The sequence below is a fragment of the Nematostella vectensis genome, chromosome 6, assembly GCF_932526225.1.
Source record: "Nematostella vectensis chromosome 6, jaNemVect1.1, whole genome shotgun sequence".
Taxonomy (NCBI): Eukaryota; Metazoa; Cnidaria; class Anthozoa; order Actiniaria; family Edwardsiidae; genus Nematostella; species Nematostella vectensis.
In genome coordinates this window covers 6,255,518-6,280,183 of record NC_064039.1, presented here as the reverse complement: position 1 = coordinate 6,280,183, position 24,666 = coordinate 6,255,518, and the positions used below count along the sequence as shown (strand labels likewise).

General features: G+C 40.5%; 5 protein-coding genes across 6 annotated transcripts; 2 read left to right on the top strand and 3 right to left on the bottom strand.

Moving 5' to 3' along the window:
- Positions 1-236: 236 nt before the first annotated feature.
- LOC5521580 (cyclin-J) lies at positions 237-2,913 on the top strand. Its single transcript, XM_001641319.3, has 4 exons — positions 237-653; positions 1,046-1,324; positions 1,748-1,907; positions 2,519-2,913. The coding sequence occupies exons 1-4, from the start codon at positions 380-382 to the stop codon at positions 2,574-2,576; spliced, it is 771 nt and encodes a 256-aa protein (XP_001641369.2). The 5' UTR covers positions 237-379; the 3' UTR covers positions 2,577-2,913.
- LOC5521453 (uridine 5'-monophosphate synthase) lies at positions 1,745-5,528 on the bottom strand. Of its 2 annotated transcripts, none has more exons than XM_048729057.1 (2): positions 4,066-5,528; positions 1,745-2,021 (listed from the first exon to the last, which is right to left on the bottom strand). In XM_048729057.1, exons 1-2 carry the CDS (start codon positions 5,493-5,495, stop codon positions 1,898-1,900), a joined length of 1,554 nt encoding a protein of 517 aa, XP_048585014.1. In that variant the 5' UTR covers positions 5,496-5,528; the 3' UTR covers positions 1,745-1,897. The 2 variants fall into 2 exon arrangements, with proteins under 2 accessions (XP_048585014.1, XP_001641238.3); XM_001641188.3 differs by lacking the exon at positions 1,745-2,021 and adding an exon at positions 3,367-3,890.
- A 23-nt stretch (positions 5,529-5,551) lies between these two features.
- LOC5521579 (putative glutathione-specific gamma-glutamylcyclotransferase 2) lies at positions 5,552-7,554 on the top strand. The gene is made up of 3 exons (XM_001641318.3): positions 5,552-5,847; positions 5,930-5,965; positions 6,426-7,554. The coding sequence occupies exons 1-3, from the start codon at positions 5,674-5,676 to the stop codon at positions 6,819-6,821; spliced, it is 606 nt and encodes a 201-aa protein (XP_001641368.2). The 5' UTR covers positions 5,552-5,673; the 3' UTR covers positions 6,822-7,554.
- A 632-nt stretch (positions 7,555-8,186) lies between these two features.
- LOC125567951 (signal peptide, CUB and EGF-like domain-containing protein 2) lies at positions 8,187-10,756 on the bottom strand. The gene is made up of 4 exons (XM_048729058.1): positions 10,542-10,756; positions 9,361-9,711; positions 9,214-9,293; positions 8,187-8,640 (listed from the first exon to the last, which is right to left on the bottom strand). The coding sequence occupies exons 1-4, from the start codon at positions 10,723-10,725 to the stop codon at positions 8,443-8,445; spliced, it is 813 nt and encodes a 270-aa protein (XP_048585015.1). The 5' UTR covers positions 10,726-10,756; the 3' UTR covers positions 8,187-8,442.
- Positions 10,757-11,721: 965 nt separating this feature from the next.
- LOC5521578 (signal peptide, CUB and EGF-like domain-containing protein 2) lies at positions 11,722-22,930 on the bottom strand. Its single transcript, XM_001641187.3, has 10 exons — positions 22,411-22,930; positions 21,551-22,186; positions 17,642-17,767; positions 16,827-16,949; positions 16,623-16,743; positions 15,853-16,178; positions 14,986-15,147; positions 13,797-14,147; positions 13,640-13,719; positions 11,722-13,066 (listed from the first exon to the last, which is right to left on the bottom strand). Exons 1-10 carry the CDS (start codon positions 22,466-22,468, stop codon positions 12,869-12,871), a joined length of 2,181 nt encoding a protein of 726 aa, XP_001641237.3. The 5' UTR covers positions 22,469-22,930; the 3' UTR covers positions 11,722-12,868.
- Positions 22,931-24,666: the final 1,736 nt, after the last annotated feature.

Here is a 24,666-nt window from a genome sequence, read left to right as displayed (position 1 = left end):
TTATGGGAAAACACAGGGTCGCAAAAACATAAGAATCGCAATTTCTCAAACGAAAAGGTATTTGTGATACTTACCAACTTACCTATTTTTTGTGGAATAGTATGCCTAGAATGGCTATTTTCAAATAAAAAATTGATACAAATTCGGTAGGAAAGCTAAGTAGCTAACTTTACCATATAAGGCAGTAAAGCCCTTATTTGGACGCCTACAAATTTCCCGCGAAATGCGAAATGAAAAAAAAGTCGGCAACGCGAAGACGCAACAGAATATTTGGCTCCCGCGTGGTGAGCTAGTTTTCTGTCTCTCTAGATTTGTTTGCCGGATTGGTTTGAATACTATACGGCTAAACTTACCCTTTGGATGATACTAGGCGTCTATAATGGTAGAAGAATGTTCGTCATCTTCACTAGCTTCAGATATCCACGAGGTTTTGAGAGAGAAAGAAGCTCGCATTCCGAATTTTATGGCGGCTTCGCCTCAGCTTAAGATTCGTCGTTATTTGGTTGATTGGTTGGCTGTGATAGGAGAAAAACTTGGTTCATCTCATGGTGTAGTTCACCTGGCTATTTACTATATGGATTTCTTTATGGATAAGTTCATAATTCAAGAGTCGCAGCTTCACCTCTTGGCGTTGACTGCCTTGTTGCTTGCAGGTGAGATTTGTTGTGAAATAAGTTAAAAAAGTACTTCGCTCGCGAGAGATTTGTTGACTTATTGAATAACAAAAAGATCCATCTACATGAATTCTTTGTTTTAACTATTTAAACATCATTAAAGATTTATGTAGAATTGAACTTTTGCGCATTCTTCAATAGCTTAGCGAGCAGGATCAAACAGAACCAAACCAATGTAAAATTATTCAAGAAGTTACCAATGTAAAATTATTCAATAAGTTATCTTGCTGCTGATGCAGACAAAAAAACTTCCATGGAATCCGATTCTCTCAAATGCTTAGGGATACATCAATAACGTCAAGGTTTTATTGCGTCAAATACTAACAAAAAAAAGACGATTCTATATAATTTATATTTTCTTTTCTTCACAGCAAAGTTTGATGAAAACGAGAACCAGATACCAGACATCTCGACTCTCAACAAATTTGTAAATAACACTTACCAGCATGCTGAATACCATCAAATGGAATTGCTCCTATTAGAATTCTTTAATTGGAATATAGACCTACCAACCCCCGTGCAATTTCTGGAATATTACTTGGCTAAGGCAACCATAGATTACAAAGAGTCTGAGATGACAATAGACTATAAAAAGACAAGCACCTACCTACGGAAATATGTCTACTACTTTTTGGAAATATCCTTTCAAGGTGGGTTCATTTCATCAGCCAAAACTCCAAACTTTACTGTAATAATTTTCTACAACTATTATTAGAGAGGTTTTATTTAAAATACACCAACCTTCAAAATGGCTTATTATACCCTCTAACATCTATTATAAAGAAATTTTATTTTTTTTATTGAATACAGGAAATTTCTTTAAAATCCATTAAAAAGCTGGAAATACATGATTTCTTAGATATTGTTTTAGGTGGATCTACCAAGGATGGGCCAAGGGTACAACACCCTCTTCCACTTCAAAATAAGAGATTCAATGCTTGCATTACCCCTCCTATAAAATTCTTGCAGTCCACACTAACTCCTACTGAATATTGTTTCTCCTTAGCCAACTGAGTTTTAATGTATACCAAATTACTTGCTTTGTTCTAAAAGGTTTTTTTTTCTATTTACAGATCATACATTCCTTTCATTTTCCCCATCCTTGATAACATCGTCTTGTATAGCAGCATCACGCATCTGCCTCAACTTGATCCCATCTTGGACAAACGAGCTGAGCAAAGTGACTAACTATGACTGGGACAAAATTGCACACTGCACAGAGATCATGCTAAGGTAGTGGAAGCAGTAATAGCAGTAATAGCTTGGGTTCCAATTTTGTAAGTTGAGTTTTTTTGGTTCTCCCAGGCCTTTGCTTCAATAGCTTTTCTCCTTGTTCTCTGGGTTCTCCTTCCAAACAAGAAACAACGATTTCAATCTAAGTATAGTCAAACATGTATATCAGCTATGTGTTGCCTTCCTGTGCCTTTGACTTGACCACATTGTACCTGCACTTTGTAATTCAACATTTCAGCTGCTAGAAGGACAGTTTTCTAAATTCATTCATTCGCAGTACAGTACCTCCAAAAACAATACTGAAACAGTGCCATTGCTGGGAGCTTATTGTGGGGAGGTGCTGGCAGATTCAGAAATTATGCAAGTTGATGTTTTTGTGGTTCTTCAATAAAAAAAAGCTTTGTACTGTACTTTTTTATCTAAAACCCTCCATCCTCCCCAACACAAAACAGTTAAAAATGGGTTTGTCTCTACATATTTTACTTGATACACACAGTACAGTACAAAGGTTATTATTTTCTAACCCCCCCCCCCTCCTAGGTAGATACTTTGGTTCAAGATGGCTTGTAAATGTGTATACATTTAATGCTGTTTTTGTTCATTTTTATCAGATCACATGAAGCAGACAAAAAAGCTCAGCAGAAGAATAAGAAAGGGATGGAAGAGTGACAATATGACAACATGAAGAAATATTTAGACATTAGAAAAAGAAAAAAAAGACAATAAAATTCCTATATTATCAATATACAATATTATTCTTGTATGAGGAGGAGATGATGATGAGAATATCATTATTGAATGGTGGACCCATTCAAACAGATTACAAATTACAAAGTGCTATGGAAAGTGCCATCTAGCCTTAACTTCATATAGTCTGCTCTAATCCCTAGAATCTATTGATTGCTGTATATGGCTGTAAAAAATATAAATGTTTATGAACATATTATGGACTAAAATAACACATTTTACAGTTGTCGAATAAAGTACAGCCACAATTTTTTATCTAGTTCTTCTTCTCTTCTTGTTTTTAATCTAAAACCTTCTCAGCACTCAACAGTGACTATATTATACAAAAGCCACAAACCAGTGACATAATAAATGCAAACATTTGCAGTTCAAAAGACACTGGAGCTACAAAATTTATCCATTTGTAGATGAATAATATTCCCAGAAAAAGACATATACTATTACCTTAGATATTCTAGGAAGCCAATTGCACTGCCAATAAGTTTTTTCTTTGTAGCATCACTTTTAAAAATAAAAGCAACAACAATAGGACTTTATCAACAAACATATCCCTATGATTTCAATTATATTTTTGTTATAGTATTTGTGAAATGCTTACAGTACATTCAAACATAGGGAAAAACTTAGATGAAAGCAAATTTATTTTACTGGGAAACATCTAAACAATTATTTACTGTATTTTTCAGCTGATAGGGGTAAGAGAGAACAAACATTCCTCACATATATTTTATTCTAAATATTTACTGAAATCAAATGTCTAAACTAAATGCCTATTGCTACTGTATTCTTTAGGATTTCAAGCTATTTACCAATAGAAAACCAAGAATAACTTTTACATTCCATTGCAGCTTAGTGCTTTCCTTCATACTGTATGTGAATCATTACTTTGAGCTGTGAGACAAAAAATCACACCTCTTCCCAAGCATGTGCTTACAAAATATGACAAACTTTATGACCAGCAAATAATAATAATAAATAATAATAAAAATGGGCGAGAATGCAAGAAAGCAACAAAACAATATACTTATATTTCTTAACGTCTATTTTGTACCATTTTTGTTTGTTTTTTGTTTCACATTACTGAAAGTATCTACACAACTTGACTAAGGTTTACAGCAGGCCCTGTTCCTTCATCTCCCTTTCCAAATGCAAATACAGGCAATTAAGCCAAGTTGATTGTTTCATGTTCATTTGCATCTTGAACAGCACATGGAAACATGGTTCCCTAAGCCAGTGCTGACACAGGAATAAAAAATTCAAGTTATCAACTGTCACCTGGCAGTGTATGTTCTTAGCTACTCACATTGCAATTCTAAAATGCAAAAATGTATTTCTTTTATGGATGGATATAATAGCATATCATGCTAGAGTTTTTATTTTTTCTATACTCTATGTAGGCACAGGTCCTTACTTGGTAATTCTCTGTAGGTAGGCCTTGTAGGCAGCTTCTTTATACTCAATGGCAGCAGAAGCAGGATTTTCAGCTTCATATATCCCACGCCCCACAATTATGACATCACTCCCCTTCTTGCCGACAACCTCCTCTGGTGTCAAGTACTGCTGACCTAAAGCATCACCCCCCTTGATAAGCTTGACCCCAGGTGTCATGTGGACGAAGCCAGGGTCATCTACGATACTTCCAATACTGATGAACCCAAATACAAAATCTTGGTGATTTTTTGCCATCTCAATCGCTGCTTTTGTGTATTCGCCATTAGCAAAATTTCCCTTTGCACTCATCTCTGCTATAATCAGACACCCGTTCCCTTTGGGTGCCCCTATTTCTTTAAGTCCAGTTATGACTCCTTCTCCAGGAACAGGGTGGGCATTGGTGATATGAGCCCAGTCAGAAATGTGGTATATACCTTTGCTGTACTGATGTTTCACTGTGTTACCAATGTCTGCAAACTTTCTGTCCTCAAATATCAAAAAGTTGTGCTTGGTAGCTAGATTTTGCAATGAAGCCACAAAACCAGGAGTGAAATCTTCAATGATGTCTACATGCGTCTTGACTATGCAAACATGAGGGCCAACTTGATTGACAAGGTTTAGAATGTTGCCACTTTTAGTGAGATCAACAGACACTGCCAGATTTGTTTCCTTGGAATGCATTATCTTAAACACTTTCTTGGCTACAGGATTGCTACTCATCTCAAGTCGCTTAAGAAAACTAAGATCTCTCCCTTTCGGTGGCACTGGAGTTACATCTGACGTAGCTTTAAACTGGTTAGCCTCAAGAAATTCCCTAACACTCTCCACAACTGCATCATCGACTTTGCCTTGTGCATGTAGGACTTTTAACACTCTAGGCAAGGTAAACAAAGAGTGTAGCCTAATTCCTGCACAATCCAGCTTATCCTTCCCTCCCTGGCAACGATCAAGTAAAACCACAGTGTCAGTGACTTGTAACTTTACAGAAGTCAGCGACTCAACAGTCTCCAGTACGCTAGACCCACTAGTAACGATATCCTCAATCACTAGACAAGTTGACCCTTCTTCAAAATGCCCTTCGATGAGCTTCTTCGTTCCATAGCTTTTGGCCTCCTTTCGTCTCATCACCATGGGCGCATTATTATTGACGGACATGCATGAAGCGATAGGCAGTGCGGTGTAAGGGACACCGCAAATCACGTCGAACTTTAAACCGGCATCCGAGACAACATTCCACATCAGCTTACTAACGCTCTGAAGGACATCAGGGTACGAGACGATGACACGAAGGTCGATATACACTGGGGAGTCTATGCCGCTTTTAAGCGTAAATTTGCCAAACTTGAAGGCGTTAATTTCGAACAGTTGTGCGATCAGAGCTTCATCGTTTTCTCCCGCCATTTTGAACATGTGGAACGAAATGCGAGCCTACGAATTCTAAGCCAGCGGCTTATAATAGACCCAGTCTTTCTCGGTCCAAAACGGTGGTTATGGCGTTTTTTATTTATTGTTGTTTTGATTTATTACAGGTACTTAGCCCTATGGATAAGTATACGCATTATTTCAAGCCATTAACAACTAATTGAATATGACTGGCGACAATTTTGTTCTTGAAGAAGGCCAAGATCTTTGGATCTTCGGCTATGGTTCTCTGGTTTGGAAGGTCGATTTTCCTTACAAGAAGAAAGTCGCCGGCTACATCAAGGGATATGTGCGAAAATTTTATCAAGGCAGCTGTGACCACCGTGGAGTTCCAGGAAAGGTACTAAGTATTCAGCGTCAGATTTTCTATTAAACGACTGCCATAACTTGAAGATTTCATATCCAATGTGATTTTTTTCCAGCCAGGGAGAGTGGCAACGCTACTGCCAGATTCCAAGGTAGTGTTACACAGCAAATTTATTACGTTACTTAAGTTAATATAACATATAAACTGCTTAGGCTTCAAGTTTAGGTTACACCCTAAACCTTACAAGTCCACCAAATAGTCCCAATGACAACAGCTCAACAACAAATCCACTACTGAAAATGATTGAAAAGCCCCGTGGTTCATCGAGGTTGGGGTACTTTTTGTTCATTGAAAAGCCCAGTGGCTCATCGAGGTTGGGGTGCTTATCTGTCGTTGTTGAAAGGGTAGGAAGGGGACAGACAGAATCGATGCCAATGCTCTATGATTCTATGGATATCAGTAAAGGGGAGAGATGGGGGCCATTTAGTGAACGGAAGGCATTGGTTGAGTGGTACCTGATATGTGGTACCTGATGTGGTTTGTCAACTTTTTCAAATTATGCCCCAGTGACACACCATGGAAAAGGAAACATAACTCTGTTTTACATTTAGAGCACAGTTTGGGGTATTTCCTATCAAGTTGATGCTCAAGATGTACCAAGTGTTCTGAGGTACCTTGATATCAGAGAAAAGGATGGATACACTGCTGGTTTTACAACGTTCCATCCAAGTGGTAATTTAGAAGAGCAATTTCAGGTGATGCTTTATGTTGCTACTCAAGAAAATGAGTTTTATCTTGGTCCAGCACCCTTGCCTGAGATAGCTTATCAAATAGCTCACTCTAAAGGTACAAGTGGCAAAAACTCTGAGTACCTCTTAAACCTTGCTGCAGTAATTGAAAAAATTACAGAACATGATCATCAGTGTGACAATCATCTATTTGAACTTGAAAAGCTTGTGAAGAAGGAACTGTCTAAGCAAAGAGAAGGCAGAGATGCTCTATTGTGAGAAGATGCAATGGTGCAATATGCTCTCACCTCAAAATTCTTATTTTTTTTACACAATTTCAACCAATGCTAACCAGTAAGAGAGCACTGTGATTGCTTCAAAACAGCAAACAAAATAAAATTCTAAATCTCAAAGCTCTAAAAAAAGCTTAAATTTTATTCATTTCACATCATACATAAGGCCTCCATGTATGTATATCCTACCCTTCTTTGCTTTAGTCTGCATGGTACAGGGTGTACACAGATGACACACTTTGCTGAGAAATAAAATCACTTTTGCAATGAAATTACCTAGAGAATTTTGAAAGTTGTGTGTTTTGGAATTTAAAAATTTCTTGATTTAAGTGAAATATGTAATTATTTGTTCTTACCAAGTCTCATGTTTTATTATTTATATGCTTCTCTGAAACACTTTACTTAGAATTATATGCAGATGTTTTACTTGTTTTCCTTTAAGAAAAAATATCATTTCTGTTATGTACCATATAAAAAAAACATTTAATTGTTTGAATGTCCTGAGTGTTTGTACATCGGGAAGTACATTAAGAAGTTGTGCCCAATAAATGAAGTCATTGTTTTTTTTTTTGCAAGCTTTTTCTTGTATTTGTTTAACTTTATTTTATGTACAAGCTCAAGTCTGATAAATTGTAAAAGGTCTACTTTGTAATAAACCTTATATGGTCTCATAAAAACTGTAAAAATGCTTAATATGTACTAGATAAATGTAAAAGAAATCTTGTCTCACTTAATGATACAGTTAAGCACAAAATGCAATGACATCAACCAGATTGTGTTCACTTACATTCCCATTTCAAAATGGAAACAAATGTTTGCATTGTGCTTGTGTCCTAATTAGAACCCAACCCAGCCTCTCAGAATCAGACCCATAGATAAAGTATATCAACCAATGTTTCTACAAAAATACAATGTTTTTTGGGGGGGAGGGGGGTGATAAACTTGCAGTTTAATCCTTAACAGTATTTATCTATTTATTTTAATTTAGTAAAATTAACATGACAGGCCTTTGTGGTATCTGATATCTTAGCCATGGTTACTGGTTGACCCAGAGGGTCTTGCCTAGGTCTACTACTCTTAAAAAAGAAAATGTGTCCTTTGTGTGGTTTTACTTAGGGAAATGTCTTTCATTTAGTATCAACTTCTGGCTTTATCTCAGTTGAATCCATTCTATATCTGTCAGTATTAAAACAATAAAATCCATACAAACTAATCACTGTCTAGCACTATCGAGCTAAACTGAGTCCCTTTGTAAAATTCACATAATTCTAGTATACTCAACTTCAAAATTGGCTTTTCATAAGCTGTAGGAAGAGCTCCATTCTGTATTCTCTCTACTCTTATTATTCTCTTGTCATCTCTGACCCCTATAACTTATTCTAGGAAGTATCATAATACCCATCTGTCTGCTTACAGTGTGCCAAGGCTTAAAGGCCACTAAAGTCATTTGGAAACACATTCCAGTTCCTAGATCTGTCTTTCTGCTTCCAATACCCTTATAATGCCCGTCGGTTATTGATCGTTTCCTATGATCACTTGTCCTATTAAGCTCCTAACTGAGGACAGAGCCAACTACTTGTAATTGAACACTACAAACAGGTAACGAATCAGACGAAAGTTGATCTCTGTGTTGCTCGCTTTTTCCTGTAAGGACTGACGTTCGAGAAAAAGTCGTACACTTTATTTTCAATGAACTTTAGCAATCCACTTGGAATCTTGCTGTGTAAGCGATTGGAGCTGACTGAATATTCAAAGCTCGATGGGTCTACTATCACGTCCAGAATTTGGCGCACAAGAGTCTCATCCTGTCAAAAGAGAATTAAAATTGATCGAGTTACCATCATGGCAGTGTAGACCTGTAGCAGGCCTCTAAATATTGGGGGCACGATACAAAAACATTAAGAAAATATTGGAGGGCACAGCCACGCCCTTACTGGTCCATTCCTTACAATTCTGAAAATATTGGGAGGGGATACGGGCCCAGAGCCCCGCTCTTTGCCTCGTGCCTGGAGTCCCATAACACTCAGCATTGTTGTATGGGGAGGCCTTTATACAGTAAGGCTGATCTTGACAACCTGAGGGGGAGGTGACTATAACAAAGACTTGCAAACAATTGAACGATTAAAGGAGGTCGAGGATAAAGTGTAACCTGAAATTTTTCATATAAAACGGGTTCAACCCTGGATCCGTCCCTGAGATTGACAAAATTATAAGGGCTTGAGAAATGGTGAATGCTTGAACAAATTGAGGGATTACACTCCGTACCTGAGATAACAAAATTTAAAAGATTTGAGAAATGCTGGACTTTTACAGCCGACAAGAAACTTTCAATGTCCAGGGACCTGTCTAGTCAAACAATTTGATATTGTTGTTCCCACCTGAAGCAGTCGTCTGTTTGTTTCATTTGCATACAACTCCCCGTCTTCAACGATGTGTTTCACAATGTTCCTGAAACGCTCTAAAAAACACAGGTAAAAATGCTGTTGTTTTTAATCAAAGAACCCAAACGTGCCTACCCCACCTACCTTCAAATGTGACATAAAATATTTTGAATCCCTCCGCCATGCTGTTCTGGCTCGACTTAAACTTGATATGGAGGTTCTTGGAGCGTGACACTAACGCCACGGGCTGATCGAAGGACTCACACGCGTAATATGTAAACACAGAGTAAGGACTCGAACTCTCCCGCATCGTCAGATAGTCCGAGCAGTCGGGCGTGGTCGGAAGCGAGATACTTGGAATAAGAAGCAAGATGTTGCGCCCTCTTCGCGGATGGATTGTCCAGGTACATTCCAGGAAGCGAGGGTAGGCGTCGGGGTAGTTTGGGGATGTGATGACGCCTGACATTGATGTCAGGTTTCCACCGCATTTTGTTTCTATGGAAACAAAGAGAGTGCATACATTACTGTCGAATCCGTTGTATCGCGACCCGCTTTTTTCAAACACGATTTGTTTTGGTTTTCTGTGTCGTCAGTAAAACCATTCTGAGCCAATCAGTACTTGCAAGCCAATTTTGGCAGATACTTTAATAAGGTTAGGAGCTACATTCAACAAATCGTTTACAAATTCTGCCCCCTCCCCCAACACACATAATGCGCGGCTAATATACAGCCCGAAATAGTATTATTATCTTTGTCTACAAGACAAAAAAGGACATGCAGCTTGGTGTTTATATAGTGCAAAATTCTGATCCCACCATTTATTATTTCAGGCACTGTGTAATTCCTGTGTTGGCACTCTATAATCCCTGGACAGGCAATGCAAGTATTACAGAAGTGACAAGATGTGCAGTACCCCCGTAATCCTAGTGTCTGGATGTGCAATTTATTTATGTGGCCTATCTGGCTTTAGCCTACGTGTAGCCGCTGTTTCGCGAGTCAGCGGCTACACGTAGGCTAATCTGGCTTGGACATAATATAAGCAGCGGCGTAGCCAGGATTTTAAACAGGAGGGGGCCCAAAAGGCCCTTTCAAGACATTTTCTCCTGTATTTTAGATAATGTTTCATACATTTACTGTATTTTTGGCTGCTAGAGGGGGGGTCCCCTAGGCCACCCCTTGGCTACGCCTCTTTATAAGTGAGGCAGGCATACAATAATATATGATGTTTTCTACCATAGGAAATTATTGTCCTACTTGCTGTTAGCAACATAAATAGTTTTCTTTTCCGATTTTCGTTTTCCCCTTTATATATTGCTCGCATATACCTCTACACTGAGACAGGTCACGTGTGCCAGAGTACAGCGTCGTCTTGTTGCCAGGACAGCGAAAGCAGAAGGTCTCCGAGCGTTGAGACTGGAAGGATCCTCGTGTGCAATTGACACATCTCCGCAGGAAGATGTCAAAGTACATACCAGGATGGCATCCAGCTGCAACGACAATCCATGCCATCCGTGAGTATGGTTAGGAAAGTGGCCATCCGTGAGTATAGTTAGGGGTGTAAACGCTATAACCGCCCGCCGATTTTTCATCAAACGATGACATCGGAAGGCACCTTAGACGAGATGAGCGAGCCCTCTCTCAGAAAAAGCCAGATTTAGCCAAAGTGCACTTTGAATTCTACGAGTTACAGTGGCGATTCTCGGCAGCCTCAAATCTTCCTGTTTGATTTTAAGAAATCTATTAAAACTGAGGAGTGAGCTGTACTGCAGATATGTCCTAAATAACTCTAAGAAACTTAACATGCACAAAGAAAGCGCTTATGTCAGGTCGAGCAACGCTCCTATAGACGTGAAACATTAAAGAACGACAAATTCCACTACAAAGACATATAATATGTCACCTAAAGTTTTTGTCACCTCATAAACCACGTCTAGCGTATATCGTCGGCATATAACGCTCAAGCAAAAGTGTAATCTCGAGTAATCTCAAAGACACTACACACTTTATTTACTTCATCAGAAGTCTATAAAAGGGCGAAAGATTCATTGATTTAAATATCCTTGATGTCCATAGCTTAAGGAAACTTTTCAGTACACGCATTCCCTCCTCTTGCCACCCTCTTAGTTATAAGAAGGGTTTGTGTCTAGGGAGATGGCCTCCTTTGAGAACAAATCCCTCACTTGCCACCTTCTAAGCCGAAATCCGCAACTCATTCTAGATACGGTTACGCGATTTCACAACATACATAACGGCGAGTGTTGAATTCACGGACAGGCAAAATGCGTTTTGAGGCAAACATGGCATCTAATAAACGAATCTAAACATTTTGTCATGAGGTTCCACCCGGCTAAGCAGAATCTTCTAAAGATTCTTATAAAAAACTGGCAACTTATCACGGATCTCAGCCTCATACGGCTAGAATCTTTAATGAACCTATAGTCACTTATAGAAAGGAGAAACCGCTTATAGACTTTTAAGTCAGAGCCACAATCTCCCATAAAGGACTAGGTATCAAAGCAGATTTATTTACAATTGTGGCGGGTGTGGCTGTTGGCAATATTACACAAGTGCATTAAGAAGTTGTGCCCAATAAATGAAGTCATTGTTTTTTTTTTGCAAGCTTTTTCTTGTATTTGTTTAACTTTATTTTATGTACAAGCTCAAGTCTGATAAATTGTAAAAGGTCTACTTTGTAATAAACCTTATATGGTCTCATAAGAACTGTAAACATGCTTAATATGTACTAGATAAATGTAAAAGAAATCTTGTCTCACTTAATGATACAGTTAAGCACAAAATGCAAGGACATCAACCAGATTGTGTTCACTTACATTCCCATTTCAAAATGGAAACAAATGTTTGCATTGTGCTTGTGTCCTAATTAGAACACAACCCAGCCTCTCAGAATCAGACCCATAGATAAAGTATATCAACCAATGTTTCTACAAAAATACAATGCTTTTTTGGGGGGAGGGGGGGTGATAAACTTGCAGTTTAATCCTTAACAGTATTTATCTATTTATTTTAATTTAGTAAAATTAACATGACAGGCCTTTATGGTATCTGATATCTTAGCCATGATTACTGGTTGACCCAGAGGGTCTTGCCTAGGTCTACTACTCTTAAAAAAGAAAATGTGTCCTTTGTGTGGTTTTACTTAGGGAAATGTCTTTCATTTAGTATCAACTTCTGGCTTTATCTCAGTTGAATCCATTCTATATCTGTCAGTATTAAAACAATAAAATCCATACAAACTAATCACTGTCTAGCACTATCGAGCTAAACTGAGTCCCTTTGTAAAATTCACATAATTCTAGTATACTCAACTTCAAAATTGGCTTTTCATAAGCTGTAGGAAGAGCTCCATTCTGTATTTTCTCTACTCTTATTATTCTCTTGTCATCTCTGACCCCTATAACTTATTCTAGGAAGTATCATAATACCCATCTGTCTGCTTACAGTGTGCCAAGGCTTAAAGGCCACTAAAGTCATTTGGAAACACATTCCAGTTCCTAGATCTGTCTTTCTGCTTCCAATACCCTTTTAATGCCCGTCGTTTATTGATCGTTTCCTATGATCACTTGTCCTATTAAGCTCCTAACTGAGGACAGAGCCAACTACTTGTAATTGAACACTACAAACAGGTAACGAATCAGACGAAAGTTGATCTCTGTGTTGCTCGCTTTTTCCTGTAAGGACTGACGTTCGAGAAAAAGTCGTACACTTTATTTTCAATGAACTTTAGCAATCCACTTGGAATCTTGCTGTGTAAGCGATTGGAGCTGATTGAATATTCAAAGCTCGATGGGTCTACTATCACGTCCAGAATTTGGCGCACAAGAGTCTCATCCTGTCAAAGAGAATTAAAATTGATCGAGTTACCATCATGGCAGTGTAGACCTGTAGCAGGCCTCTAAATATTGGGGGCACGATACAAAAACATTAAGAAAATATTGGAGGGCACAGCCACGCCCTTACTGGTCCATTCCTTACAATTCTGAAAATATTGGGAGGGGATACGGGCCCAGAGCCCCGCTCTTTGCCTCGTGCCTGGAGTCCCATAACACTCAGCATTGTTTTATGGGGAGGCCTTTATATAGTAAGGCTGATCTTGACAACCTGAGGGGGAGGTGACTATAACAAAGACTTGCAAACAATTGAACGATTAAAGGAGGTCGAGGATAAAGTGTAACCTGAAATTTTTCATATAAAACGGGTTCAACCCTGGATCCGTCCCTGAGATTGACAAAATTATAAGGGCTTGAGAAATGGTGAATGCTTGAACAAAGTGAGGGATTCCACTCCGTACCTGAGATAACAAAATTTAAAAGAATTGAGAAATGCTGGACTTTTACAGCCGACAAGAAAACTTTCAATGTCCAGGGACCTGTCTAGTCAAACAATTTGATATTGTTGTTCCCACCTGAAGCAGTCGTCTGTTTGTTTCATTTGCATACAACTCCCCGTCTTCAACGATGTGTTTCACAATGTTCCTGAAACGCTCTAAAAAACACAGGTAAAAATGCTGTTGTTTTTAATCAAAGAACCCAAACGTGCGTAGCTAAGGAAAGGACACCTACCTTCAAATGTGACATAAAATATTTTGAATCCCTCCGCCATGCTGTTCTGGCTCGACTTAAACTTGATATGGAGGTTCTTGGAGCGTGACACTAACGCCACGGGCTGATCGAAGGACTCACACGCGTAATATGTAAACACAGAGTAAGGACTCGAACTCTCCCGCATCGTCAGATAGTCCGAGCAGTCGGGCGTGGTCGGAAGCGAGATACTTGGAATAAGAAGCAAGATGTTGCGCCCTCTTCGCGGATGGATTGTCCAGGTACATTCCAGGAAGCGAGGGTAGGCGTCGGGGTAGTTTGGGGATGTTATGACGCCTGACATTGATGTCAGGTTTCCACCGCATTTTGTTTCTATGGAAACAAAGAGAGTGCATACATTACTGTCGAATCCGTTGTATCGCGACCCGCTTTTTTCAAACACGATTTGTTTTGGTTTTCTGTGTCGTCAGTAAAACCATTCTGAGCCAATCAGTACTTGCAAGCCAATTTTGGCAGATACTTTAATAAGGTTAGGAGCTACATTCAACAAATCGTTTACAAATTCTGCCCCCTCCCCCAACACACATAATGCGTGGCTAATATACAGCCCGAAATAGTATTATTATCTTTGTCTACAAGACAAAAAAGGACATGCAGCTTGGTGTTTATATAGTGCAAAATTCTGATCCCACCATTTATTATTTCAGGCACTGTGTAATTCCTGTGTTGGCACTCTATAATCCCTGGACAGGCAATGCAAGTATTACAGAAGTGACAAGATGTGCAGTACCCCCGTAAGCCTAGTGTCTGGATGTGCAATTTATTTATGTGGCCTATCTGGCTTTAGCCTACGTGTAGCCGCTGTTTCGCGAGTCAGCGGCTACACGTAGGCTAATCTGGCTTGGACATAATATAAGCAGCGGCGTAGCCAGGATTTTAAACAGGAGGGGGCCCAAAAGGCCCTTTCAAGGCATTTTCTCCTGTATTTTAGATAATGTTTCATACATTTACTGTATTTTTGGCTGCTAGAGGGGGGGGGGGGTCCCCCTAGGCCACCCCTTGGCTACGCCTCTTTATAAGTGAGGCAGGCATACAATAATATATGAGATGTTTTCTACCATAGGAAACTATTGTCCTACTTGCTGTTAGCAACATAAATGGTTTTCTTTTCCGATTTTCGTTTTCCCCTTTATATATTGCTCGCATATACCTCTACACTGAGACAGGTCACGTGCGCCAGAGTACAGCGTCGTCTTGTTGCCAGGACAGCGAAAGCAGAAGGTCTCCGAGCGTTGAGGCTGGAAGGATCCTCGTGTGCAATTGACACATCTCCGCAGGAAGATGTCAAAGTACATACCAGGATGGCATCCAGCTGCAACGACAATCCATGCCATCCGTGAGTATGGTTAGGAAAGTGGCCATCCGTGAATATAGTTAGGCGTGTGGCTATCCGTGAGCCTGGTTAGGGGTGTGGCTATCCGTAGGTATGGTTAGGGGTGTGGCTATCCGTGAGTATTATGGTGTGGCTATCCGTGTGTATGGTTAGGGGTGTGGCTATCCGTGAGTGTGGTTAGAGGTGTGGCTTTCCATGAGTATTGTTAGGGGTGTGGCTTTCCGTGAGTATGGTTAGGGGTGTGGCTATCCGTGATTTTGGCTAGGGGTGTGGCTATCGTATCCTGAATATGAGACATAAAGGATAGCCAAGCTCAAGCGTGAAAGGGGAATGATGTTTATCTCCCAATGTCGGCGTGCACCAATGCTTTGCAGTTTTGCTACCTCTCTGCCTATAGAGAGTCTTTAGCTTTGCATCCTTTCGATTGCACGGGGAGCTAAAAAGTCCCTCCCTCGTCTCCCCTCCCTTTGACGATGGGGGCGCCTACAACACAGCCGCCATGGGGCTCGCTCATCCTCGGGGACCCAGGGCGTCGCGGAGATCGGGCACACAGGTCTTTCTTTTCGCGCGCTCCCTGTGTGCCCGATCTCCGAAACGCCCTGGGTCCCCGAGGATAGGGCTCGCTTTACTCACACATATGGGCGATGGAAATGTATAGTACTATCATTGAAGTCATTCGCTTACCGAGTCTTTTGTTTTTGCGCCGTCTTCCTTGAGGACAGGCGTTGCGCAGTCGTGGTACTTTTATGGGTTTTCCGTTGACCGTAAAAACCTGACCCGACAGGGTCACGTTGAACTTATCACTGGAAGCAAGCTGCCTCAAGTCCGCTATGAACTTCTGCAGTCCTTTCTCTACCTCGCATCGCAGGCAGCTATTGTTACACAAGCGAGACGTGAAGATAACACTCTCGTCAAGTCTGAACTCGAAGTTAGCCACCATCTCAGTTCTCCTTGATCGGCATTTGAGCGACAAGCCGTGGATGGCGCAGGGGAACTTACACACCTGCCGACTGCAACAAGACAAAAAAGTGTTTTCAAGTTCATGGTATGCGAAGAATTTAGTAAGTTTATTTACGATAAAAAAAACAGAGTTTAATCAGCAGCTACTATAGTATCACGCACAAGTTCAGAGAATAAATAGAAATTGATTCGTTGAAGATTTTTTTCCACCATGTAGTTGCTATCAAGGGCTGCAGAGCTGGCCTAAAAGTGAGGGGCTCAAAAGGATTTTCGAAACTCTATGAGAAATAGCGTATATCTACTACAAAAGCGCTGTATAGACAGAGTATGCGTTGCTGCTCAAGGAGCTTTGCTTTCGTGTGAAATGTAACGTATCGCGCATGGTCGTTGAACTGTCTCATCAGATAATGAAAGTCGCCTCTGTAGGGCGTTATTGTTGAATGTTGTGTTCAAATGTAAGGTTTTCAAATGTAAGGTTTTCGTGTAGTCCTTACCTGAGAAGTTTACTTTTCAGCTCGTCCAGAAATAGCTTTCTCCATTTGCGTTTTGCGCACTGTCCCACATGGAATCTCAAGCGAATTCTCTGACTGATCAAATTGCTTCCAGGGCTCCTCTCTGTACAATCATGATAAAAAAAAATATTGCAAACTAAACATTAATACTAAACATTTTACGTCTGTCTGGATAGTGATACTTACCAGTACAGTCTCGGCCGTTAGGGAGCAGTGTGTATCCTCTATTACATCTGCAGATGTAGCTTCCTTCCAAGTTATGGCAGGATTGCTGGCAATCACCATTATTCAACTCGCACTCATCCAAATCTATAAAGAACAGTGTCGCGCGTTACGCGTGACGGTCACACTCGTCACGACATCCATAGCACTTATGAATGACCTGCTAGCATCACGACTGCCGCGCCACATGTCACACTGCCATGTCACGTCTCTTGTTGTTTCGCGAAAGACTCACCACGCCGTTGTCACGAAATACTTTCAAGTTACCCAATCATGTTATTCGCGTCACGTGAGTCACCTGGCACATCGGTGTTTTACATTAATTATTCTCTATATTTTATACTGTCATATCATGTCACTTAGTGTCACGTAGTGTCAACTATCAAACATGTTCATTGTGTCATCACTAAAAAGTCACGCCACTCAACATCGCACGACCTCCACCCTGTCACGTCACGCCACGTACCTATGCCTAACCTATGCTACTAGATCTGCTGCAGGCCCGTAGCCAGGGGGGTCCCACACGACTGGAAGGTCCGCTCTGATGAAGGAAAATTGAACTGCGAGCTAGGATGAGCTACCTTAGAGAAAATGGTCCGTTTTATGGTTAAACGAAACCCCCCGCTTAAAATCCTGGCTCCGGGCCTGTGCTGCGACAGCATAGTATACCCCGTGACAGTTTTCATTATCGCTTTTTCCCTTCCCGTCTCCCCTCTTTCCCGCCCCTTTCCACTACTAATTTCTGCGATTTCCTCATTCTCTGACATTGATTGACTTGCCTTTGCACGAGCTGACTCCATTGCCGACAAAGCCTGGTTTGCACATGCACCGGTAGCCAGCATCTGTATTTCTGCAATCCGCGTGCTTATGGCAAAGGTGGCGAATCTTTGCGCAAACGCTGTTATCTGCGAATAAGAGTACCCAATACCGTACCGTAACCAGTTAGTAGGACTTTGCATTCATATGACAAAGGTTAGTAGTTATTCTTTGTGCAGTCGCATCTAAGGCCCGATTTCTACGTCGCGCTCCTACTGTGCCGAATCCACTTGTTTGAATTGCGCACATAAGTTCGGAACGGCAGAATTGAGTTCGGCACGGCACTAAGCGCGGCTGCACCAGTTGTGCTGCACGGCAAAAGCACGACCCCGATTCAAACGTCGAGCTTTAAATGTGATGAATCGATTACCATGTTTGTTTTACTTTTGGCAAAAGAAACTCTGTATCGAGTCAACTTTTAATACTCGCGACATATTGAGTGCGACGTCCGAATCAACGTTAAGCCCGAAGTATTTGTGTGGATACAAATAGACAATTAGATTCAGTACGGCTGGAGCGCGACGTATGAATCGGACCTAAAATAAGAGAAAATCATTAGTCGAGTAGCAGCCAGTTCATTGCAACAAGAACTTTTTTTAGTGCTTAGGGCAAAGATGGAATTTTTGTGCGCAAACGTTTTTATCTAATAATACGAGAAAACAATGAATAAAGCAGCCAGTTAATCACTAAGGACATAACTTGAAAACAGCGGAAGCGGAAGTGCGTTCAGAGGCATCTCCTTAGTGTTGAACAAATGTGCAATTCATTGACCCACCTAAAGATTACGACTTCCTGTGTGGTTAGATTTTCTTTATCTTTCTTTTATCTCATTTTTATGTAATTCATTAATCATTGTTATAAAGAAAACTATAAAATATAAGAGGGATAAAAATGGTTTGGGTAATAGACTTTCTATTGGTTCAAGGGAGATTGACTCCGTTAATGTGATCCTTCTGTCATGCCAATACGTATTTTCCGGCTCACGATTGGTTGCTTAAAACCTGAACTTACACCAGCTCCCCACCCCCTCCTTCTGGGGACAACTTTTAGCGACAAGCGCGGATTATGAATGAGTTCGGTAAAAAAAAAATGCCGTGATTTTTAATTTGCACCATCCTTATAAAAGTAACAACGTAGAGGTTATCCTCGGCTAAGCCCGATTTCCTATTGACACTTTTATCAAAGCAGAGATAGCAGAAACTCACACGGATAAAGTAAAAACTTACTTGACCTCAAACGCGAAAGCATTCTGAAGCTCAAGTGATCTAAAAAAGGTAGTTGATTTTAAGATTTTCACTTGATGATTTCTCGATGGATCCGGTTTGGGGAATTATAACGCTAGGCTTACCGTCTAAAGTCCTCTTATCAATCCCGAGTCGTCCCTTTGACATTTAAGGGCAATTCTCACGACAGAGGGACAAGTGATATGGGAACGTTGTGTTGCAAATTTTAGCTTTCGCATCGCAAAGGGAGTACGCTTTGTCATTTTGGAGAAAAATAACTTCAATCTGCGTATTTCAAAACCTCCTCGACAGACCTCTTAAAAACAAACTAACTTTAATCCTTTTTTTAACGAGACGAAGCAACTCATCCTAAATATGGGCATTGGAATTTAGTTGGCGCGAAAAAACGCGCGTAACAGCTGTATTATGGATTTGTAAAATTCTATTTTCCATACTTTTTTTATCAGATAAAGTTTTATATTGTCAACAATAGGTAATTGTAGCAGTCTTATTCAAAGGTTAAATAATATAGAGCTCTAATCTTCCAAATATGATCGATTATTATGGGCACAGTCAGTTAAAGTGTTCTTTTTGACTAAACAATTGTTTAATTTTGGCGAACGTATTCTCCCAAAAAAACCTATGTGTGTTGACCTGATCTCCATTCTTTTAGTTCCTCGCCTCATTCCTCGAGTTTTTCTCAGCTTTTAGTAGAGTACACATTTTCAAAGGTCAAGCAGTTTCTAATTTGTGAACTACAGGACAATTTTCACCTCGTGACGAACTCTTCAATCCCTGATATAGCAAATAACAAAAAAACTACACTCAGAATATGAATTTGCTTTAATTTATAGTCTTCACAACGAAGTCTTTGGCGTTGACGGAATTCAGTAATGAGTACGCTTTCGAAAAACAGTGTTTTAAATAAGTGCATTAATCCGATGTCTATAAGGAGGGTTTATCGCTCCTTCAAAGAGAAAGCCTTTCCATTAGGAAATCAGCTTCTCTAGTTAATTCAAGTGGTTTATCTGTTAAATGCGCGCAAATCCCCTAGTTTGAGAAGGTAATTTTCTAGAAAAGTCGTTTTGAGACGCATGTCCCAAGGCCTGATTTCGTCGTGAAACGAGAAACATAGATTTCCAGACTCTCCCGCTGTCGCAAGCACGGCATGACCCCCCAGCATCGGATCTTGAAAGAGACCCAGATGGATTTAGTTACGCACAAAGCCAATAGAAAATAGTTGACGAAATACTCGCGCGAAAAGAACAACGCATGTTTCGTATCACATCGCTAAGTACAAGTAAATGGATTCAATTTTCATTATGATCTAACGTCCAAACTTAATAGCGATTTCAGACACAAAATGCTTCGACACCGGTATTTCTAATAGCGTCTTTTATATAGCCATCACCAAATTCACTCGGCTTTTAGCTAGAATTGGTTCACAGTCTAATAATGGCGGTGTTTATTTTTCCATCTGTGGATGTCCACGCTCTAGTTATTTGGGGGGAGAGCACGCGTTCAGTAATTGCCGCCGCTTTTTTGTCATAGTTTCTCTCCTGGTCCCCGATTCATTCTTTCATCTGGTTTGCATGTCTCTGTCGGCACACTGTTGTTCGGCAGGAGGCTTTTGTAACAAAATCACAGGCGGAATTATCGATCCTGTTAGCGCGTTCATTCGAAGTCTGAAACATGACAACGCGGCGTAAACTGTCATGTGGCGATTACAAAAGCTCCCCGACAAAAATGCGTGAGATAAATTGTTGCAATTGCTTGTGCATTCCTCTGCTGGAGTGGATGATTAGAGTTAAATAACATAGTTTGACACGTTACGCCGGTCATCAAATTAATAGAGCTGTAATCTATAAACTACTAAAGGCTAACGCCAACATAGCGCAACGAAAGCTAATCCAACTCGAGCCTAAAAATAAACCCTTATCTCAAGACTAGCTCCGTATGGTTCAACGTAAAGGAGATGCGTATTTAAGTGACTGTCTGTAATTTGCTCGGTGTTAGTTCTAGTCTTACATTTTCCATATGTGTAATTGACGTAGAAGTAGCACACTCATAGATAGCCATTCCCTATCGCCGTATCAGACGACATCATCAGAGATAAACGAGAAAATATCTTCATGTCCTCAATGATTTTCCCTTGCAATTCGACCCGCAAGTTTTTACAGATAAACTGCATTTTCTCCAAGGGGTCTCGTATATCTTGTTAATAAATGCACGAAGTTCGTGCCTACACTAATCTTAATGGTATTAACAGCTATCATCATATATGGGGCTGTTCTTTGATCTATTCCCCGTATAATGTGTCTGTCTGTTCTGATGTGCTAACGAGCGTTAATATCTCTCTTCTCCGCGCTACGTTGGCATGAATCTCTATTAGACGCGTGATAAACACAGTGCTTATAAACATCAATAATCCATAATGTTATTGTTTGTTTAAATTAAACTACGCTAATGCTGCGTTTGTTTGTCTCACTTCCGATTAAGTGTGAATAAGCTGAGAACCCCCCTCCAGACACAGTGACTGAGTCAATAGAAATAACACAAGTCGAGTGCGTTAAGCGCAAGCTCAATACAAAGAACAACAATTAGCAAAAGAAAACAAAATTAAAGCTGAAAGCTTTCACCTTTACTAACCTGGTTTTCTTTTGAAGTTAATACGAACTTGGCAGAGACCGGAACCATTATGAAATTCACCTAACGGAACTCTGTTGAACGCAACGTAAAGAAAATATTCTCTCGGCCCGTAGTCGGTTTGTTGTCCAGCCAGTGTGAACAAATAAGGGCTGTGGATTCTGTCACCTTCAGTCCAGTTCTCACTTCTGGTTTTCCAAGCAAGCATCTCATCGCTTGCGTTGACTGTCATATTCGTTCCTTTGTTAACCACATCATCTATAACATCCATGAGGGATTGGCCGTTTAGGCTGTGTCTCCGGTAATTCGGCAATACGTTGCTGTAAATTCGTAACTGTTTGTTGAAGATCTGCATTGATGCACAGTTACTGGTGTACTTGTGGTCACCACCAAACCCGTACGCAGCCGGAGAATCGGAAAGCAAAAACGTCCATTGTTTCGGTTCCGCGCCATAGAATAATTCAAACTTCACTCTCTTATAAGGGCCGCTGAAGTCCAAGCGGATAAGCGCCTGGGAAGAGCATCTTTGCTTATGAGAGGGTCCGGGGGAATCGAGGATTTTTATGTAAGGGTTTCCTCCATAAACACGTCCGTTATCTAAGTCAAGGGCCAAGTCCGTCTTCCCTAGACCCTGAAAAACTGAGTTTTTGTGATCACACGGTGAGAACTCACAAACCATTATTGACAGCTGTAACACACACTAAAATAACGGTGTGAATAACCAATAAAATCCTCTTATCCTGGATTTTTATTGCTAACTGAGCGAGTGTTGGTTTTACGATCATCGCATGCAAAAATGCAATCTGTAGGTTAAATACAGCACGGCTATACCATCTCTTGTACGGCAATCTTTATTCTCTTACCTTGGTTCGTTAGAAGAAGTAAGATGTACGCCGTGCCGTGTGTCCGTAATGACCACATTATTGTGTATGTTTGGTCTTGTCTGGTAATGAACTAGAGCTCGATATTGTTGCCCGTAAATGCTGGTCTCAAATGGTTGGTTGGAGAGCAAAGGGTTACAAGCTAATGAATTTATGAAATGTGATTGTATAGATAAGGGCTTGGTTTGTGTTGTCGACGTGCCTTTGTTCAGTGCAGTCTCTTAATCTTTGATTATACCCGCTCTACCAGCCTGGCGCAAACCGAGCGCTTCGTCTTGATCGCTCGCTCTCAAGTCTGCAAATCGTCAAGTCCATTGCGCGTAACTCGGGCTGCAATGGCGCTGGTCCATGCGGGGCAGGGAGCTTCAGTCTTAATTACCTGTGAACAGGCCCGTGTTTAGAACAGTAAGCTGAGATGGCTTTACGCTCCGCATATCTACAAGAGAGAGCTCGGTTGGAGATGGCGCGACGCTTGGAGTCTAAAGTCGCGATCTTTGCTCTGCAGGACAATAGATTTGATTATCTATTTTGCTGGTAATTGGAAGATTATGCGGTAAATCGAGCCTATACCTGGGGGGAGGTGAGGGGAACTAGTTGCAAATGCGCGCTGAGTAATCTACAAGCACCCGACACTAAGGATGTTTCCACTAATCGATCGCAATTTCTCTCTCGCAATAAGTATGCATTTGAACGAAAAAAAGCAGAGGAACAAATGATATTATAAAACATTAAAGAATTCAGTTTATGGCCCAAGTAAGATTTTTTTATTTGAATACTATCTAAACGATTCAAATCCCAGATAATTCTTTTATTAAGTTACTATCTTTTATCATCAAACCGCAAATTAATAAACCATGCGTGTATGAGATATCAATTAGGACCTATTAATACATTTTACTCATAAACGGAGGAAACAAGGAAACGTCCTACTTGATCCTTATGCACCAGATACAATCGAAAACGTGCCTAGTTTTGATAAATGGGTTCTGTACTATCAAATACGTGTTTATTCCTCCGTGACTCGATTGACTTATAACAAAACGATATCACCATCCTTTGGTAAAATGTGTACGACCTCTGTGTCGAGGAATTTCCTGCATGATCTCATATTTTTCCCATTCGAAATTCTTGATTGAAGCTAAGCGCATTTAACTCTTCTGTCAACCACCTCTTTGCATAAACATTCAGAAGGCATTATCAACCGTACCACACCCTAGCTACCTACAAAGGGCCAAATGAAACTGGCGATGCCCCCACTTCTCAAGGGCACAAAACGGATCTGTTCCGCAAAATAGCTGTCCAGCAGCCTTTTCTTTACTGGCTGCGAGGATGATAGACCCCTCGGTTGCTAGAGAAAAAATCGTACCGAATGGTTCTGCTGGCAAATTTGTGGAGTCGATATAGTTGTGGTGCGAATACTTTTGGGGGCGCTGATGTGGTTGCTTGGAAAAAAAATCGTCAGGACCGTTTATACGGTTCTGTGTGCTTAAATGCCTAACCATTGCTGGCTGGGAAAAAAAGGAATGGTCCCTCCTGGGAAAAAGGAACAGGTAATTTTTCCCAGGAACTTTTAAAATGGATATTTTCGGCATCAGAATTTATTCAAAAGACAAAATATGCCATTTCAATGTGTTTCAGGAAGGGGGACTCGTTGTATGCCCTTGACTTTTATGTGGGAATATTTGATTTTTGACATGAACGCTTGGTTTACAGGGTATCGTTGAGCTTCAAATGTATACATCGGTTTATACATTTAAGACTGTATGGTGTATTCATTTTTAGTACTGCGTACTCTATGTGAGACCCCCCCTCTCCCTTCGAAACCTCCACCCCTCAAACGCTCACCCCACCCCACGTTTGGGAGTACTCCGTCACCCCTGGTAAAACTCTCGCAGTTCCGAGGACGATATTGCCTTCTGTCTCGGCAGGCATACATCTTTACGCGCATGTCTACATAGCATTGTGTTCCTGGGCAATTTTTAGCTTCATGTGACTGCCCGCAGCCTAGTCCGATTTGTCAGACGCACAGATATCTTTCGCTTCGCTCATTTTTCATCGATGTTTTATTTTCTCACGCGAGCATCATGGGTTGCCTGTGGTGCGACCGGGCTTCCTGTGGTATCGTTTTTCTGTAAGCCACCTTTTGCGTCAATTATAAGCTTTTCTCTTACTTAATGTAGTTAAAAGTATTGAAAAACTGCATAAAATACTAACTCTGTATTTACAAACAATTTTCCT